The 19563-nt window shown below is 47.0% G+C and overlaps 1 protein-coding gene across 3 annotated transcripts in view; it reads right to left on the bottom strand.

Moving 5' to 3' along the window:
- The window catches only part of CEP164 (centrosomal protein 164), a 264993-nt gene that overhangs the window by 212067 nt on the left and 33363 nt on the right, over positions 1 to 19563 (bottom strand). For all 3 annotated transcript variants that reach the window (XM_063943313.1, XM_063943315.1, XM_063943314.1), the window contains exon 3: positions 18743 to 18854. In XM_063943313.1, the coding sequence (XP_063799383.1) occupies positions 18743 to 18854 (112 nt within the window). The remainder of the gene's footprint in view (positions 1 to 18742; positions 18855 to 19563) is intronic.

Raw genomic sequence — 19563 nt, 5'->3', positions numbered from 1 at the left:
CGGACGAGATCGGGCTCTGTCGGTGCTGTATGGTAGTAACTATTAGACACAATTGGTCAACTCACCTATGAGAGTGCACCGATTTAAAGATTTCAGAGAAAAGGCAAACTGCGGATCTGCTGTCTACGTTAGGCGCAGGATTTAACCTGTGAATCATAGATGAGAGTCCGCTGATATAAAGAAAATTATAAGTAAAGATAAAAGGTAAACATTTGCTGAAGAAGCTGTATTACAATGACAATATAGGCCAGACCAGTATGTGCTGACTATAACCTATGCTAAATTTACCCCAATTAATCCTACCTATAAGCAAAATGTATTATATCACTAGGCAGGTAAGAAAATACTGAGAAATCTATATCATAAAATTGAGTCTGGTATTGTTCTGAATTGTTGAGTAGGCACTGTCAATTTGTTTGATAACTTAGACACACATTTTAAAGAGCCCCTGCTGTGGGCTAAATCAGACTAGAACGGCTATAACACGTGCTACATTTGCACCAAAAAATCCCACATACAAAGTATAATCATAAATACAACCCAAAGTGTGGGGCTGTTATACTGGGGAAACCAGCCATTAGAGAGAGGTGTGTCTAAACAACAACATTATTAACTGCTCCCAGTTGTCTATAGGGAAACAGAAAAATATAAGGAAAAAACAGAATATGCAAAGACAGATACAATTGTTAAATCATGTTTGTAACAAACAAAATTAACACTGTATCAATCTGATAAAACAGAATGGGTTTTAGTGTTGCTAACAGATATTGGTTTAAGAAAGTTGAAAAAATGTACACAAAAAATTATAAAGATGTGTGTGGAGAGATACAGGAAAATACCAGTCCCTGCCCAGGTCCCTGGGTCAGTCTGGAGTTAGGAAGATCTGCATCATACTCCTGATGTCTTTGGTCAAAAGAGGAAAACGCGTTTCACCCGTCCTGCGGGCTTGTTCACTTCAAATGTTGCTAATTGTAATGGTAAATCTGGTTTAAATACCTGTTACAGATAACCCAGCCAATCACTGGGATCCAAAATTCCCTGCCTGATTGGTTTCAGGCAATCAGCTGTAATCAGCGGAAGTGACGTCCTTCCACTGGTTGCTAGGTTACCTTTAATGATTAGATTTACTAGAGAGGAAAGGGATCCATGTGTGCGATTGCAGGCAAGTGTATCAGGACTCATTGTCGCTGCACCACTAGGCTATCCGCTGGCTACATCGCTGGTGCCCCGTCACGTCTCCCCGGCAACCCGGGCAGAGGCGACACATACCATCGGGTCAATGTCTGGGCGTCCCATTGCTAGGCATCACCACGTCTCCCCGGCATCATAACGTGACATCATCACGTCTCCCCGGCAATCTGGGCAGAGACGATACGTCACATCCGGTGGTGCCTGAGCATCCCGTTGCCTGGCAACCGGGAAGAAGGAGTTCCTATATGTGTAGGGGCAAGTAAATATCAGGCACTCCAATGTGCAGTGCCCCATTCGCCATGGTTAAAATGCCCTAATGGCTGTGCTTACTGAAAAGGAAGGAAGAGAAGAAAAAAAGAAAAGAGACCGGGGGGAAAGTGTGTAAGAGTGCAGGAAAACATGCCCGCACTTATGTAATAGCACCTTTTCACTATCTGTGCATTAAGGAAAGTACATACCGTCTCCCAGGCTGTCTCTAGTTTCTCACTGACTCTGGGTGCACCACCAGGTACAATTAATAGGAAGTATACCTACTGTACATATGATTATAATTCTGGTTCTATAAATTATTACTTGAATTTTGAGGACTGGTGCGGAGTCACACCCTTGTTCGTGGATATTTATATACATATAGTCATTTTGGACATGAGGAGCCTGCACGCACCGAGTGTCAAGCATCTCTTTTTTCCTTCATAGCTTCTCTTCCTGATGTTACATTGAGATAATACATACCTCAGTTTCTTTCTAGGTCACTAAGCTATACAATAGTGAAAACGCAATAACAATTAATCCAGTAGTTTTTGCGTGATGCTGGATCGAACAAACGGGCAAACAAAAATTATTATTATTTTTTTTTCATCTCCATAGTTCATGAACAGTCCCTAGAAGTATATTTCTCAAAAAAAAATTACTATGTACAGACACAACCCAGACAGTTTTACTATATGTATAGATAATCGTTCCATCACTGTAACTGGAACATTGCATGGTACTTAGGGCCTAATTCAGACCTGATCGCTGCATATGCACCGCAATGTGCAGGCGTGAAGCCAAACAGAGACAGAATGGTGCGAAAATTTAGATCGCACGGCGTACGCAAGGTGATTGACAGGAAGCAGACGTTTGGGGGGTGGTGACTGTACGTTTTCTGGGAAAGTCTGGAAAAACGCAGGCGTTCCTATGCGTTTTCAGGAATGGTGAGTGGCATCAGCTCCAGCCCCGATCAGCCTGATACTATCGCACTGGAGGAGTAAGTCTTTGGCTAGGCACAGACTGGAAAAAAAACGAGGTTTATGGTAAGAACTTACTGTTGTTGACTCTCTTTCTGCGAGGTACACTGGGCTCCACAGGAAATGACATTGGGGTGTAGAGTAGGATCTTGATCCGAGGCACCAACAGGCTAAAAGCTTTGACTGTTCCCAGAATGCATAGCGCCGCCTCCTCTATAACCCCGCCTCCGTGCACAGGAGCTCAGTTTTTGTTAACCAGTCCAATTCAGTAGCAGGTAAAAGAGACGACAACCGTTAGTAGCCACATACACCACATTCTCACGACAGAAAAAGGTGTCAGCGGCTAATGCCTTACCAACCCAAAGAAGCTAAGTGTGCCAGGGTGGGCGCCCTGTGGAGCCCAGTGTACCTCGCAGAAAGATTTAACAGTAAGTTCTTACCATAAATCTAGTTTTCTGCTGCGGGGTACACTGGGCTCCACAGAGAATGACATTGGGGATGTCCTAAAGCAGTTCCTTATGGAAGGGGACGCACTGTAGTGGGCACAAGAACCCGGTGTTCAAAGGAAGCATCCTGGGAGGCGGAAGTATCGAAGGCATAGAACCTAATGAACGTGTTCACGGAGCACCACGTAGCCGCCTTGCACAATTGTACAATGGTCGCACCACGACGGGCCGCCCAAGAAGGTCCAACAGACCGAGTAGAATGGGTCTTAATGGTAGCAGGAGCTGGAAGGCCAGCCTGTACATAAGTATGTGCAATCACCATTCTAATCCATCTGGCCAGGGTCTGCTTGCGAGCAGGCCAGCCACGTTTGTGAAAACCAAAACGGTACAAAGATAGAATCAGACTTCCGAAGGGAAGCAGTTCTCTTCACATAGATATGGAGAGCCCATACCACATCCAAAGACCACTCTTTGGAAGACAATTCAGGAGAGGCAAAGGCTGGAACCACAATCTCCTGATTAAGGTGGAAAGAAGACACCACCTTAGGTAAATACCTGGAACGTGTTCTAAGAACCGCCCGATCACGGTGAAAAATCAGATATGGTGACCTACAAGACATGGCACCCAAATCCGACACCCGTCTAGCAGAGGCAATAGCCAGCAGAAACAATACCTTAAGAGAAAGCCACTTAAGGTCTGCAGATTCAAGAGGCTCAAACGGAGACCCTTGCAACGCCTCCAGAACCACCGACAAGTCCCAAGGAGCCACAGGCGGGGTATAAGGAGGCTGAATCCGCAACACACCCTGAGTGAACGTATGCACATCAGGTAAAGTCGCAATTTTTCTTTGGAACCAAACCGACAAGGCAGAAATATGAACCTTGATTGAGGCCAGACAAAGGCCCAAGTCTAGGCCCTGTTGTAGAAAGGCCAAAAGTTTGGCCGTACTAAACTTGTAAGCATCATAATTGTTAGATGCGCACCAAGCAAAGTAAGAATTCCACACCCTATGGTAAATCCGAACAGAAGCCAGTTTCCGGGCCTTCAACATGGTTTGAATGACCGCCTCAGAAAATCCTTTGGCCCTTAAGAAGGAAGCTTCAAGAGCCACGCCGTCAAAGCCAACTGGGCTAAATCCTGATATACACAGGGACCCTGAACGAGGAGATCTGGGCACTGTGGAAGCAGAAGGGGACGCTCTATCGAGAGACCCAGAAAGTCTGAGAACCAATGCCATCTGGGCCAGGCAGGAGCGATCAGAAGTAGGATTCCTCCTTCTTGCTTGAACTTCCGTATTACTCTGGGCAGGAGTGACATCGGAGGGATCACATTTGGCAGCTGAAAATTCCATGGAATTGCCAGTGCGTCCACGAACGCTGCATGAGGATACCTTGTCCTTGCTCCGAAGACCGGAACCGTGATTGTGTCGAGACGCCATCAGGTCCACATCTGGAATGCCGCAACTGTCCACGAGGAGTTGAAACACTTCTGGATGGAGGCTCCACTCTCCAGCGTGTACGTCCTGACGACTGAGAAAGTCCACTTTCCAGTTTAGGACCCCCAGAATGAATACTGCCGATATGGCTGGCAGATGGCATTCCGCCCACTGAAGAATCCGCGATACTTTCCTCACTGCCATGCGGCTTCGAGTGCCGCCTTGATGATTGATGTATGCCCCCGTGGAGGCGTTGTCCGACTGTACTTGGAACAGGTTTGTGCTGTATTAAATGCTGGGCCAAGTTCAGTGAGTTGAACACCGCCTGCAATTCCAGAATATTTATCGTGAGGAGAGACTCCTCCTTGGTCCACCGACCCTGAAGGAAGTGTTGCTCCAACACCGCGCCCCAACCTCTCAGACTGGCATCCGGCGTCAGAAGGACCCAGTTGGAGATCCAGAAATGACGACCCCTGCTCAATCGTTGGTCCTGAAGACGCCAGCTCAGTGACAGACAGACCTCCGAAGACAAAGAGATAGTTTGAGACCTGATCCGGTGAGGCAGGCCGTCCCACTTGGCAAGAATCAACTTCTGAAGAGGGAGGGAATGGAATTGAGCGTACTCTATCATGTCGATAGCCGACACCATGAGACCTAGCACTTGCATTGCCGAATGTATCGACACTTGCGGACGAGATAGGAAGCATCGAATCCTGTCCTGAAGCTTCAGGACTTTCTCCTGAACAAGAACAACCTCTGTGAGTGAGTGTCCAACAATGCCCCCAGGTCATACTTGCCTACCTGACCCTCTCCATGAGGGAGAAAATGCTCTGTTCCTGGACTTTCCTGGTAATGTATGATTGCCATCACCTGCGGTGAGCTAGTTAATTGATAAGAAAGGTGTTTCACCACAGGTGATGGCAATCATACATTATCAGGAAAGTCCAGGAACAGAGCATTTTCTCCCTCATGGAGAGGGGTCAGGTAGGCAAGTATGCCCCAGGTGCACTATGCTCTGAGCAGGGACCAGTTGATGAGCCACCTGTGGGCTTGCAGAAACTGGATAGTCAAATCCAGATTGCGTAGGAGAATTTCTGGGGAATTTGCCAGGATCAACAAGTCGTCCAGGTACGGTAGGATCCTGACCCCTTGACGGCGGAGTACAACCGTCATTATCGCTATGACCTTAGTAAAGGCTCGCGGAGCAGAGGTCAAACCAAAAAGGTAACCTCCGAAATTGGTAATGGAGGTTGCCAATCGCAAACCTCCGGTATTACTCATGCAACATTGCAATAGGAATATGCAGGTAAGCATCCTGAATGTCCAGGGAAACCATATAATCCCCAGGTTCAAAGACCAGAACAATAGAGCGAAGAGTTTCCATACGAAAAACTTGGAGACCCTCACAAATTTGTTCAAGGATTTGAGGTTGAGAATGGGCCGGGAGGACCCATTTGGTTTTGGGACTAGGAACAGCGGTGTATAGTACCCCTTGCTTCTCTGAGCCAGAGGCCCCTATACTACCACTCCTGTGTCCAGGAGGGACTGTACCACCGAATGAAGAGTTTTTGCCTTCACCTGACCCGAGAGGACGTCTGTCACGCAAAATCGATGAGGGGGGACAATTTTTGAAGGATATGGCGTAACCTTGAGTGACGACTTCCCATACCCAGGCATCAGAAGTGGTCTTCAAACATTCCTGGGTATACCCTAGAAGTCGGCCCCCTACCCTGGGATTCCCCAGAGGGAAGCCCGTCCAGTCACGCAGCAGGCTTGTCAGTCTTGGAAGCAGGCTGACGGGCAGCCCAGGCCCGTTTGGGCTTAGTAGGTTTGGAAGTGTGAGCCTGTTTCGGGTACGCCTGACCCTTTGCTTTCCCTGAAGGACGAAAGGAGTGAAAGGAAGTATTCTTAGCCTTCGGTACCAAAGGAGCAGTACTAGGTAGACATGCTGTTTTAGCAGAAGCTAAGTCAGCCACTATCTTGTTAAGGTCTTCTCCGAAAAGAATGTCTCTCTTAAAAGGGAGCACCTCCAGGGTTTTCTTAGAGTCCAGATCCATGGACCAGGACCGCAGCCAGAGAATCCGGCGAGCCAGTATGGACGTAGTAGAAGCCTTGGCCGCCAGAATACCAGCATCAGAAGCCGCCTCCTTAACGTTAGGGAGGCCAATCCCGGGATCGGGGGGATCCCGGGATTTAGGGCCAAAAACAGACGGGATTCATTCCCGGGATTGGAAGCTCCAATCCCGGGGATTGAGGGATCAGCGTTGAGCATCCTCAGGACGCTCGCATGCTGCCTGGCTCCCTCCTCCCAGCTCCCCAGTGCAGCGTGACGTGCAGTCACAGGTCACGATTTGTTTCCTGCCGCTCGCCGCTGCCCCCCGCTGAGAGAGAATGATGTTACCCACCCGCCCGACCCCGGAGTTTGGCGAGTATTGTGTGTGCGGGGCGGGCGTGGCGAGGGGGTGGAGACATAGGGAATAGCCAATCCCGGGTATCCAGGGAATCCCAGGATTGACCATTTTTCAATCCCGATACCCGGGATTGAAAAAATGGCCCAGGATTGGCTTCCCTACTTAACGTAATGAGAAGCTGTGACAATATACGATAGACATTGTCTAGCATGATCAGAAGCATTGGAAGACATATCAGCTTCCAACTCCTGTGCCCACGCTTCAATAGCCTCTGCAGTCCATGTCGCTGCAATGGTGCGCCGATGCGCAGCACCCGTTAGAGTGCAAATCGCCTTTAAACAACCCTCCTAACGCTTATCCGTCGGTTCTTTCAGAGACGTGAAGGCAGTTACAGGCAGAGCAGAGGATACCACCAGCCGCGCCACCTGCGAATCCACTAGCGGGGGTGACTCCCAATTTTTACTTAGCTCCGCTGCGAGGGGATAGCGAGCCAGCATCTTCCTGTGAGGAGTGAATTTCTTTCCTGGATTTTCCCAGGATTCCTAACGTATGTCAACTAAATGGTCAGAATGAGGTAAAACCTGTGTTTAACTACTTTATGACGTTTAAACCTGTCCGGTTTCATAGGGGCAGCCTCCGGCTACGGGTCATCAGTAATTTGAAGAATTAGCCTGATAGATTCCAACATGTCAGGAACATCCACCTGTGAAACAGATTCCCCATCAGAAGCATCAGGATCAGAATCTGTGGGGTCAGTATATACGCCACCCTCATCAGACGAGGTGTCTGGGACGTTGGTGGATTGTGAGGTAGTAATAGCCCGCTTAGAGGACCCTGTGGTCTTGGGCGGGCGAGGGTTAGATTTCTGTTTAGTCAGTCAGTGATTGGTTCAATTGCTGTAACTGAGAGGACAGTTGATCTGCCCATGGCGGATTAACCGCAGGGACCATAAGCGGTTGTACCAGCACAGGAAGTCCCATAGGGTGCTGCAAGTCTAGTTACTAGCGTACTCAAGAGCATGAAAAAAGTAGCCCAAGGCGGGTCATTTCCAACCCCCGTTGCTACAGTCCCACTGGGGGGTAAGGAACCCCCAGAACCCTCAGCTGCTATATTCTCCCCAAACGTGTCTGCAGCGTCACCACCACGCAATGTGAGATCAGCCCCAGCTCCGTCGCCCCTTGTAGCTGACATATCTGAAAGCTCAATTAAATACAACCCAGTACAATAACAGCAGCACAATACCTGATAAGAACCCCTGTGTAGTGTATTTGCACAAGCAGAGAATTCCAGAAGTATATGGTGACTAAAATTCACAGTGAAAAAATAGGATTTTAGTACCTACCGGTAAATCCTTTTCTCTTAGTCCGTAGAGGATGCTGGGGACTCCGTAAGGACCATGGGGTATAGACTGATCCGCAGGAGCTTGGGCACACTATAAAGACTTAAACTGGGTGTGAACTGGCTCCTCCCTCTATGCCCCTCCTCCAGACCTCAGTTAGAACACTGTGCCCAGGAGAGATGGACATTTCGAGGAAAGAATTTATAAACACGGTGAGTGTCATACCAGCTCATACCACGAACACACCGCAGAACGTGGCATTCAACAGAAAACCAGCCGACGGCATGAAAAATACACAGCCACATGCTGAGAGAATATGCAACACAACCTGTGTGGCAACACAACCAATAATAAGACACCGCATGCCATGGTATGAACAATGTCCGCAACAGTCTGACAGAAGAAAGAACACTAGAGTGTAACCAAAAACAATAACTGCAGACACAGTACGCACTGGGATGGGCGCCCAGCATCCTCTACGGACAAAGATAAAAGGATTTACCGGTAGGTACTAAAATCCTATTTTCTCATACATCCTAGAGGATGCTGGGGAACCATACATCCACAATTAGTGAAACCAAGTGGCGCCGCCTTATCACACCAGAATCCGAGAGGTAAAAAGAAATGGCTTACACAGCAAATTTAAAGGAAAGATTCCTGCTCCACATCAGTTAGCAATGGGCTAAGGAAAATTACAGAAAAATACAACACATAGTGTATCCCATTTGAACAAAAGTGTGGTTTTATTATTCAATGGTCCCACTCACAGATTATAGCTGGTAAATTTGCATGTAGTAAATGGGGTCTCTTCTAGTTGGTTTTACTCCATAGATACCGTTCCCATAGGAGCTTGAAATAGAGAATAGTAATAGTGCAATACCGTCTGTGTGTTTGGTTAAGGATAAATTTATTACAAGACACACTTACAAACAAGGATTAAAAAACAGCATGAATCAGAAGACATCCAGAAAGCTGCAACAAACAGTGTGGAGATATAATCACCCAAAGTCCCGGTTACTAAAGGTGTCCCAGAACTGCCGACTCCGTAAGTACCATGGGGATTATACCAAAGCTCCAAAACGGGCGGGAGAGTGCGGACGACTCTGCAGCACCGAATGAGCAAACAAAGGTCCCCCAAAAAAACCAGGGCATCGAACTTGTAGAGCATAGCAAAAGCGTTTGATCCCGACCAAGAATCCGCTCGGCAAAGTTGAACCACCGAGACTCCTCGGGCATCCGCCCAAGAAGAGCCCATCATTCCATTAGAGTGGGCTTCCACCGACTTCGGTAACTGCAATCCAGCCGTAGAACGAACATGCCAAACCGCATCACAGATTCAGCGTGTAACAGACTGCAGAACGCAGACTCCCAAACCATGTTGGGAACCTACCAGACAAAGAGCCTCCGTTTCTCCAAACTGAGCCCAAATCGGCAACCTACAACTCAAATCCCTGGCTAGACCAAGGGAATTTGAATCAGCTAATGCCTAATAAACCACCGGCATCAAAATAGGCCGATTTCTGCGAAACCCAGAAACCACTCTTGGTAGAACTACCAACCGAGTACACAATTCCTCTCTATCCACCTGAAAGATCAAACAAGGCACTTGTGAGACAAAACCACTACTTCCGACACCAGCCTTGCAGACGTCAAAGCCAATAGCATGACCACTTTCCAAGAGAGAAATCTTGTAAAGAAACTTATTAGGCTTGCATCCACACCGGCTAGTAAAGTATGGATAAGCACGACCTAGCTGAAAGTCTGCCATAGGAGCCTTCCTGAATACACACCAAGACACATAACTCCTCCAACTACGGTGGTAATGCTTTTCCGTTAGTTCTCTCCTAGCCTGAAGAATGGAGGAAACGACTTCACTGGGAACACCCGTTCGGCTTAGGATATGGCATTCAACCGTCCCGCCGTCAGCCGCGGTAAGTCATGATACACGCCCTGATCTTGTTGTAACATAACCTCACGTAGAATAAGAGGGCAGTAATCTTCTATGAGTAAACCCTGAAAAACTGGATAGCCAACCCTCGCTGGCTAGACCAGATTCAAGAGGATCACCGGAACCCTTTGATTCTCTTACACTTACCATCGTCAGAAAAGTGAAAGCGGAGAGGCCACATAGACCGACCAAGACCACCCACGGTGTTACGAGGATGGCCACTGCTATATCTTGAGTGTTACTTGACCTGGAGCAATCTCCCTGAGGCCTCTCGTTGAGGCGAGACGCCAACATGTCCAATTGCGACACTCCTTAAAAGACTTGTCACGTCTGGGAAAGCTTCCCGATGACGACTGAATTTTTCCCGGCTGGATATCGCGGCAGCAGAGGAACTCTATTTCACCGTCATTTACCTCCGGAACGAAGACTGTTAACATAGCGATTACCAGACTTCCCACTCAACTGCAAACTGTGCATCTTCCGCCATTGCTGCTTTGCTCCTTGTTCCGCCATAGCGGCTTACTTACGCCACTGCTGACAAGTCGTCTGGCAAAACTAACACGGGCAGAACACGAAGAATACGTTCGTCGAAAATAGCTCTTAATTCAAGAAAGCTTATAACAGACAAGCTTCCCAACATGACCTTTTCCTCCGGAAATACGTCCCTTGCAAAGGACTGCTCCCCAGCTTCGGAGATCTGTATGCACGGACACCAGGATCTAAACCTGGATCCCAAACCTTCATTCCTCTAGAAGGAGAGAACCGAGAAGACATCACAGGATCGATGTCCTGGCCGTTAGGATTATATTCCGGTGCATGCGCATGTGAGACCCGGATCACACTTCTAACTGGTCTCTTGAACACCACCCTGGTATTAGACCTGCTTACCGAAAAAAGACCTCTTAGGCCGCACCCATCTGTTTTATTAACAGAAACATATTGATGAGGTGTCACCTCAAAGTCGATCCAACTCTGGATCCTCAGACCTCTTTCCACAGGAAAAACACTGAACCTTAACCGGTCAGTATCTACTCTGAAACCCACTTTCGACCTCTGCGTCGTTGGGAACAACAGTCAATCCCTGTGCCGAAGAACAGTCAGAGAGAAACAACAATTTGCACCTTGATACAGGGACAATCAGACAATGTCCTGAACCTGACGCACCTTTGTATGGCGTTGCGTACTACCTCCCCTTCCGGAGGGGAACGGCAAGATCTATTAGAAACAACAGTAAGGGAAACAACCGTAAGTCAGAATGTCCCCCTGTGGATTCTATAAATAACTCACAGGTCCTAGTCTATTCCTGGACTAACTGAAAATTAGTAGACGAGTGCTCACCGAAGTGAGGACCAGCCCGATATACTCAGCAACAAGAGGTGGATGTAGAGGAAACAGAAACGACATCCACTTCTGCGAACCTAACAAGGCTGCAGAACACCTACCTTTTCACCCTCCACTGTCTGCACAGAAAAGGAAAAGAAAAGAACGGTATTGCAACGGTTAAAACGACTGCATCCCACAAAATAATGCGTCACCCACTGTTGCGAAGGAGGCTAACTCACGAAGTTAAACTTACCAGTGGTATCCGCCGAGATTGACTGACCAGAGGCCACACTAAACAGCTGTATACCTCCCACCAGCATATCCCGGAGACATCCTCCGCATTTATCCGGTCACAGCTCCTGCTGTCACTTGGCAGCCTGCTGTAATGTTATACGATAGAATAAACATAGGCAAGCCTACCCACTCTGGGTAGGGTAATTTTGTCGGATGCCTACCCGAACACAACACTCCCTCAAGTGCATGCAGTGCAAATAAGGTCAAAGTATAGACATAAAATTTCACTTAGCTGCCTGTGTATGATCCTTTGCGACCGGGCTCTGCGTCGACCAGGAGTTGACTGTCATGATTTTCTCTCCGCGTTGTGAAGAGAAGAATAATTGGACTCCTTGAGAGGATCGAAACCAACTCGTCACGGCCAATCTAGAGCTTAAGCAATAGAGCGATCAGCACATGATAAGAATACCATTATTTCAGCCTTCATGGATATACATCATGTAATACACAATAAAACACATATCCTAACGATGCATATATAACCTATATCTACATATATATCTACATATATATATATCTACATATATATCTACATATATATATATCTACATATATATATATATATATATATACACATAGATATAACCTATACGCAAGTGGATTGTCCCGACCTGTCAGGTCTCTAGTGACAGTAATGTGTTGCGAATGTGTATGACCATGTACTGACATGCCCACGATGTGGATCTACCAGGAACGTTATGGTCGACAGAAACTTAGTAAATGTCGACCGCAAGGAAAAGTAAGTGGGCAAAAAATACTAATAACCACGAAACTCCGAGGGGTCTGAGGGAAGCATATAAATACAATTTTGATAACACTCCCCCCACATATACCTATAAATATACATATATATATATATATATATATACATACATACATACATACATACATACATACAGGTACAAGGCAATGACAGCCTGATAATTCTTTATCCAGGAAATACCGTTGATGCCGACAGGGCATCCACAAACGGCTGTATCTTCCCTATCGTGTTTACTGTTTTAAGCACACAAACACTAATCTGCCTTTACTTAATTTTCCAAATCAAGTATTGCCATGCACCGGCGAAGCCGTCGGTTATCCCCACAGCAGCTCATGACCAAGCCCTCACGCCTGCCGACATATGTCGACTAACCGATAGTGGGTAAACAAACAGGGAAACAGGGAAATTACGTATTACAACAAGGAATATGCGTCCATTATCAAACTTAATGCTATATGACACCCCTATAGCATTAAAACCACTGTGCCCCCCCTCCATCTTACTATACAGCAAGTCCTGGCGAGGATCTTGAAGAAAATGGCGCCGACTCTCTGAGGGGCTAAGCTCCGCCCCTTCTCGGCGCTCTGCCGCCCCTTATCATAAATATACTGGCTGGCCTCGTATATAGTCTAGATACACTATATACTATCTAAACTGCTGTTCAGGGCGCGCCCCCCCCTGCGCCCTGCACCCAGGTAAAACGTTGGTGTGTGGGAGCATCGGCGCGGGACCGCCGTATTGCTTGCGGCGCCCGGGGCCCTGGAAGCCGGCAGCGGGGCAGAAAGGTCGCGCAGCGCGTTAACACGCGCCGGCGGGGGTCCGGTACACGGAGCCCCCGCCTGCGCCAACATAAGCCTCTTGTTCCTCTCTATCCCCCGCAATATGTAATATGCTGCTCAGAGCGCTCCCTCCCCAGCGCCCTGCACCCGTTTTGGGAGCCATCGGCGGGGGAGAAAAAGGCACGCAGTGCACTAACACGTGCTGGCGGGGGTCCGGGACACGGAGCCCCCCGGCAGCGCAAACACAAACCCTTCTGGCCACAAAATAAAACAAATATAGTTTGCTGCTCAGGGTGCTCCCCTCCCCAGCGCCCTGCACCCGTCGACGCCGGAGGCGGGGGGTCAAGGCGCGTAGCGCGCTCTACCATGCTGGCGGGGGAATGAGACACGGTGCCCGGGCACCGAACACGTTTTCAAAGCCAGTCTAATTAAAAACAACAGTAACCTGCCCCCCAGGGCGCTCCCCCCCCAGCACCCTGCGAGTGCCATTGTGTGGGAGCATGGAGCGCAGCGCGACCGCTGTACCTCCGTTACTGATGTCTTCTGCTGTCACTGAAGTCTTCTGTTCTTCACATACTCACCCGGCTTCTTTCTTCTGGCTTCTGTGAGGGGGTGACGGTGTGGCTCCGGGAACAAGCAGCTAGGCGCACCAAGTGATTGAACCCTCTGGAGCTAATGGTGTCCAGTAGCCAAGAAGCAGAGCCTTTAAACTAAGAAGAAGTAGGTCCTGCTTCTCTCCCCTCAGTCCCACGTTGCAGGGAGCCTGTAGCCAGCAGGTCTACCTGAAAATAAAAAACCTAACAAAGTCTTTTAGAGAAACTCAGGAGAGCTCCCCTACTGTGTGACCCATCACTCCTGGGCACAAAGTCTAACTGAGGTCTGGAGGAGGGGCATAGAGGGAGGAGCCAGTTCACACCCAGTTTAAGTCTTTATAGTGTGCCCAAGCTCCTGCGGATCCGTCTATACCCCATGGTCCTTACGGAGTCCCCAGCATCCTCTAGGACATCTGAGAAATACACAATAAGTATATCTTTTGAAACACCTATATTAAATAATAACCCTGACGCACGCAGCCCACTCAGGTTATAGAATACAGGGATAGCAAACTGAGTGAGATACACGAAATGGAGGTCACACAGCAGCTATATGCACACACACAGAGTCACATTGAACAATGCAGAAATTATGACATGCAATAAAACTGCACTGGACTAGCAATACAGAGTAATACTAAGTATAGCTACACACTCAATAGATATAACAATGCACAGTAAAGACTGTATATCACAGGGTACTTGTAACTAAATAACCCCGACTAAATGCACTCTCTTATGTAGAATACTTAAGTGTCCTGTAAAATGCACAGCGCTGACATGCAGGCGGCTATACAGAGGAGGATTTGCCCCAACAGTCCCAGGATCAGCTCAGCTTGTCCTAATGGCGCCCAAACGCTGACAGGGAGTGAGGGAGAGAGAGAGAGAGTTATGCAGCTCCAGGGAAAGAACATTTACTATAAATGGCACCCTGGGGCTGGGGGAGGGGCTACAGGTCAAAGCCTTATCCCCCTGCTGGACTTCCCCCCCGGGTACTGTGGGCTATATAATAAACGGTTTTTAATAAAACCGACCTGTGCCCTTGCCCTGGTGGTCTAGTGGGGTCCCTGTACTACCACAGTGTCCACGCCAGCACGCGTGGCCTGCCTCCTACCGGCCGCACCGGATTGCGATTTCCCGCGGGTCCCTCCTGGGGGGCCCCTGTTACCTCCTTCCCTGTGCGCGGCCTCACGATTCAGGAGGGCAGCGGTGGTATGTGTGACTGACGAAGAAGAACCGGAGACTCCACTGTAAGTACCCGACAACCAGGGCGCGGGAGTATACAGCGCCGCTATGGGAGGTGATGGAGCTGCAGCAGGAGATCTAACACTTAAGGGGGGTACTCACGGAGCGATCGCTTCTTAAAATCTAAGCAATCTGACTACATTGCTTAGATTTTAAGCCTGATCGCTCTGTGTGTACTCCCTACAGCGATAGCGATGCGCAGCCCCGCACATCGCTATCGCTGGTGCTAGATTGGCCTAGCGGGTCACTCATTTCACCCGCCGTCTCCCCGCGCACGCTCAGCACACATCTCTCCCGCATCGGCCAGTGAGCACTGGCCTTTACAGTGCCTCTGCTGCAGCCCTTGAAGTCTTCATTTTTCACTTTAAAAAGCTCTTCTCAGGGCTGCTGGAGCAGCCCCCCTGTTGTATGCCTGCACTGCATGGCACCAACTACAAAACTGAGCTCCTGTGCACGGAGGTGGGGTTATAGAAGAGGCGGCGCTATGCATTCTGGGAACAGTCAAAGCTTTTAGCCTGTTGGTGCCTCGGATCAAGATCCTACTCTACACCCCAATGTCATTCCCTGTGGAGCCCAGTGTACCCCACAGCAGAAACATTCAATGGTGAGTAAGTTGCAAACGGATTTGCAGATGTCCGCTGCCTGGCAAAGTTTTCGCACGGCGTACACATGTATTCGCACACTTGCACTGGACGGATTTTCACTCTCCCTGGGCAGCGACTATCTGATCGCAGACCTCTGCAAATTTGCAGCATAGCGATCAGGTCTGAATTTGGCCCTCAGTTTTTGATATTTGCTATACAAATATTCATGTTAATGTTAAAATTGCTGAAACATATTTTAGGGCTGACTACATTCAAGCCTGTATTTCACCTGGTTTTAATCAGACACAGAACCAGTGTAATTCATACGTGTCCCGTATAAATACAAAAGTATTTATCTCAAAATATACACACAGTAAAATGCCTATATAATAACTGGCCTAATAAAAACCTGTTAAAAATACAGCTATTTTATGGGTCATTTGATTCAACTTTCATTTTTGCACAGGCGTTTGTCAGATAGACATGACTTTTAACGCACCGATAAGACCCTGTTCAAGTGAAGGCAACATAAAGAAGAAGGGACAATGCTGTTGTTCAATATCTATCAGGGTGCACTGATGACCAAAACGGATTCGTACAGCTTTATTAAAACTTAAACTTTATTCATATGTACTAAAAAGTGTGTCTAAATTAGTTTTTACTGTTCATAACTTGCCACAAAGGCACTATACAGTAGTTAATTCTGACATAACAGGGCACTATTGCTGACTATACAGTTGTTACTACAGACATCACAAAGGCACTTTTTCTGCTTTGACCATAGCATACCTCCCAAGTGTCCCGATTTCAGCAGGACAGGCCCGCTATTCGGACACTGTCCCTCCCGCGGGTCACAGTGTCCCGCGGGCAGGGGGGCTGTTGTGGGAGGCTTTGATCACTCGCTGCTCTGCTCTGCTCAGTAGCGAGTGATCTCTGAATAGGTGGTGTGCGCACTGCCGTAGCCATACCCCTACCACCTGAGGCCACACCCCTTTTTAGGGACGCGCGTGTCCAGACTCAAAAGAATTCAAAGTTGGGAGGTATGCCATAGTAAATACTGACATCACAAAGGCAGTATTGCAGTCTATATAGTAGTAACTACTGACATCACCAAGACACTATATAGCCTATATAGTAGTAACTACTGACATCACAAAGGCAGTATTGCAGTCTATATAGTAGTAACTACTGACATCACCAAGACACTATATGGCCTATATAGTAGTAACTACTGACATCACAAAGGCAGTATTGCAGCCTAGTAACTACTGACATCACAAAGGCACTTTTGCTGCTTTGACCATAGTAAATACTGACATCACAAAGGCAGAATAGTAGCTTATATAGTAGCAGCTACTGACAACACAAAGGCACTTTTGCTGCTTTGACTAAAGTAACTACTGACATCACAAAGGCAGTATTGCAGTCTATACAGTAGTAAATACTGACATCACAAAGGCAGTATTGCAGTCTATACAGTAGTAAATACTGACATCACAAAGGCAGTATTGCAGTCTATACAGTAGTAAATACTGATATCACAAAGGCAGTATTGCAGTCTATACAGTAGTAAATACTGATATCACAAAGGCAGTATTGCTGACTATGGTATCCGGACTATAGATCTACTCTAAAAAGATCCACAGTCAATAGTCTACCACTAATGGTAGACATGCATTAGGACAACAGGGTCAAAAGGCCGAGACATATATGGTAGTCACAAGTATCATTCCTTTTATTTTTTTCAACTTTTTCATACTTTACCATCCACGTGGACTACGATTGGGAATAGTAATCTGGGACAAACGCTGTGGTAGCGGGGCGAGGCACCTTGCCTGAAGCATGGCTAGCGAATGTGGTACAGCAATGGGGCTTGTTTGTGGCAGAACAGTGACAATCCCCCCCCCCCCCAAAAAAAGTACAAATATTTGTGTCTACCTTTTTTGTGTCGTTCATTTACATATCAACCTTTTCGATCCTGTCGACCTTTCCTACTGTCACCCTATTCCATGTCGACCTTTTGACTGTCGCCCTAATGCATGTCTACCATTAGTGGTAGACCTATTGACTGTAATCCACACCCACTGACTATACAGTAGTAAATACTGATATCACAACAGCACTATTGCAGCCTATACTGTAGTACCTACTGACATCACATAGGAAGTATTGCCGACTATATAGTAGTAAATACGGATATCACAAAGGTACTATTTTGGCCTATACAGTAGTAACTACTTGGGACATAAAAGCAATATTGTTTGACTATACAAAATATGGGGCTAATTCAGGTGTGGATGGAAGCAGCAGCTATAGCACTAATATGGTAATGCAGCCGGAGAACCGAGTCCTAGGACGCAGTATTGAATCATGTGCGACATCATCGTCTGGCTGCGTGACAAAAGGGGTCATGCAAGTCGGCTACCACAGGTCCTACCTAGAGCCCAGGTAATCTCAGTCACCTGACGGAGATCATGGACTCATACCTTACCCGCAACAGTAGCGACATGCCTCCTTTTTGAGAAACGGAGGCCGGAGGCGCCCCCTCCCTGCCCCTAAATGACATCAGACTGTCAATCACTGACAGTTTGATGCCACAGCGCGACCTACGTCGCAGACCTGTACTGCACATGCACAGTATGGGTCCGGTACTTTTCACTATGCTCTGCATCGGGACCTGAATCATGTCCATCAAGTTTTACTTGTGCAGGACCAATGCACAGGTACACCAGCACAGAAAAAGTCTGAAGATCCATTTGCTCCATCATGTGTACAATATATAAATCGCCGCTTCATCAGATGCACTTATTGCTATTTGATGGAAAGCGGCACGAATCAAGGGATAATGTTTGAGTCACAACCAATACAAAAATAGCACAAATGCTGATATTATGGTACAAAAACAATGCAAAAAAGGGCTGAACATTAATAAAATGGTAAGAAAGTAAATTTTTAAGATAAATAATGATTAATTCCATACCTGCTCTCCTTGGTTAATCTTTTACACAACATAATATACATTTTTGAATCCAGATTTTTAATTCACAGTGAAGTTATAAGCACCAAGGCCACACGGTTATTCATGAGGTATCCAACCTCAAGGCCAGCTCTCACCCACAACAAGGTACAGTAACATGACATGCTGACACCTGCTTTCTTACCACGGCTTCCAGTTTGGAGGCAGAAGAGCCACAATCCCTTCACGAGCTAACCACATGAGCTCAGGTTCAGCATCTGGATCAATCCCAATCATCCGCGCATACTCCAGAATCTCTACAAGATAAAGAAAGAAAAAGAAAAAACATTAAAGATAGTTTGTGCACTGTAAAAGCAAATATCACACGACTGGGGTAGTAATTTGAGTAAGGGAGTTAGTTATTGCCTCGTTTTATTCACATATATCATGAAAAGTGTTGCTCCAGAGATGTACTGTACAATACAGCAACTTGGGATACATTAAAAATATAAAATTTCCAAACATAAGGGGTAAATTCAAATGCAGGCAAAAGTGAAAAGTTTTCATGGGTATTAACGTATTGTGCAAATCACCCAATAATTTCACTTAAAGCCAACATGCGCGCTCCCGCTGGATTTAAATTGGTTAAGAAGTATATGTGAAAATGGGGAAATCTGCCTGTACCTCAAAGAAAGACATACTAATATTGGATAACAGTATAAAAGTCTATTAGTGGCAATAATAAAAGTGTTTGGGGTTCTTAAGTTGTGTCAAATGGCTGTTATAATTCTTCTAAAACAGTAAAAAGAGTATTTTAATACTTTTCTCGTAGTCCATAAGGGATACTGGGGACACTTAGTACGATGGGGTATAGATGGGGCCCAAAGGAGCCGGTGCACTTTAAATTTCTTCAACAGGGTGTGCTGGCTCCTCCCCTCTATGCCCTCCCTCACAGCTAAAGTCTAGGAAAACTGAGCCTGAAGGAGATGGACGTACTTGAAAGAAGGAAACATGACAATACAACTA

The sequence above is a fragment of the Pseudophryne corroboree genome, chromosome 10 (genome assembly GCF_028390025.1).
Source record: "Pseudophryne corroboree isolate aPseCor3 chromosome 10, aPseCor3.hap2, whole genome shotgun sequence".
Lineage (NCBI taxonomy): Eukaryota > Metazoa > Chordata > Amphibia > Anura > Myobatrachidae > Pseudophryne > Pseudophryne corroboree.
The sequence above is the reverse complement of the archived record's forward strand: the minus strand, read 5'-3'. Positions and strand labels throughout refer to the sequence as shown.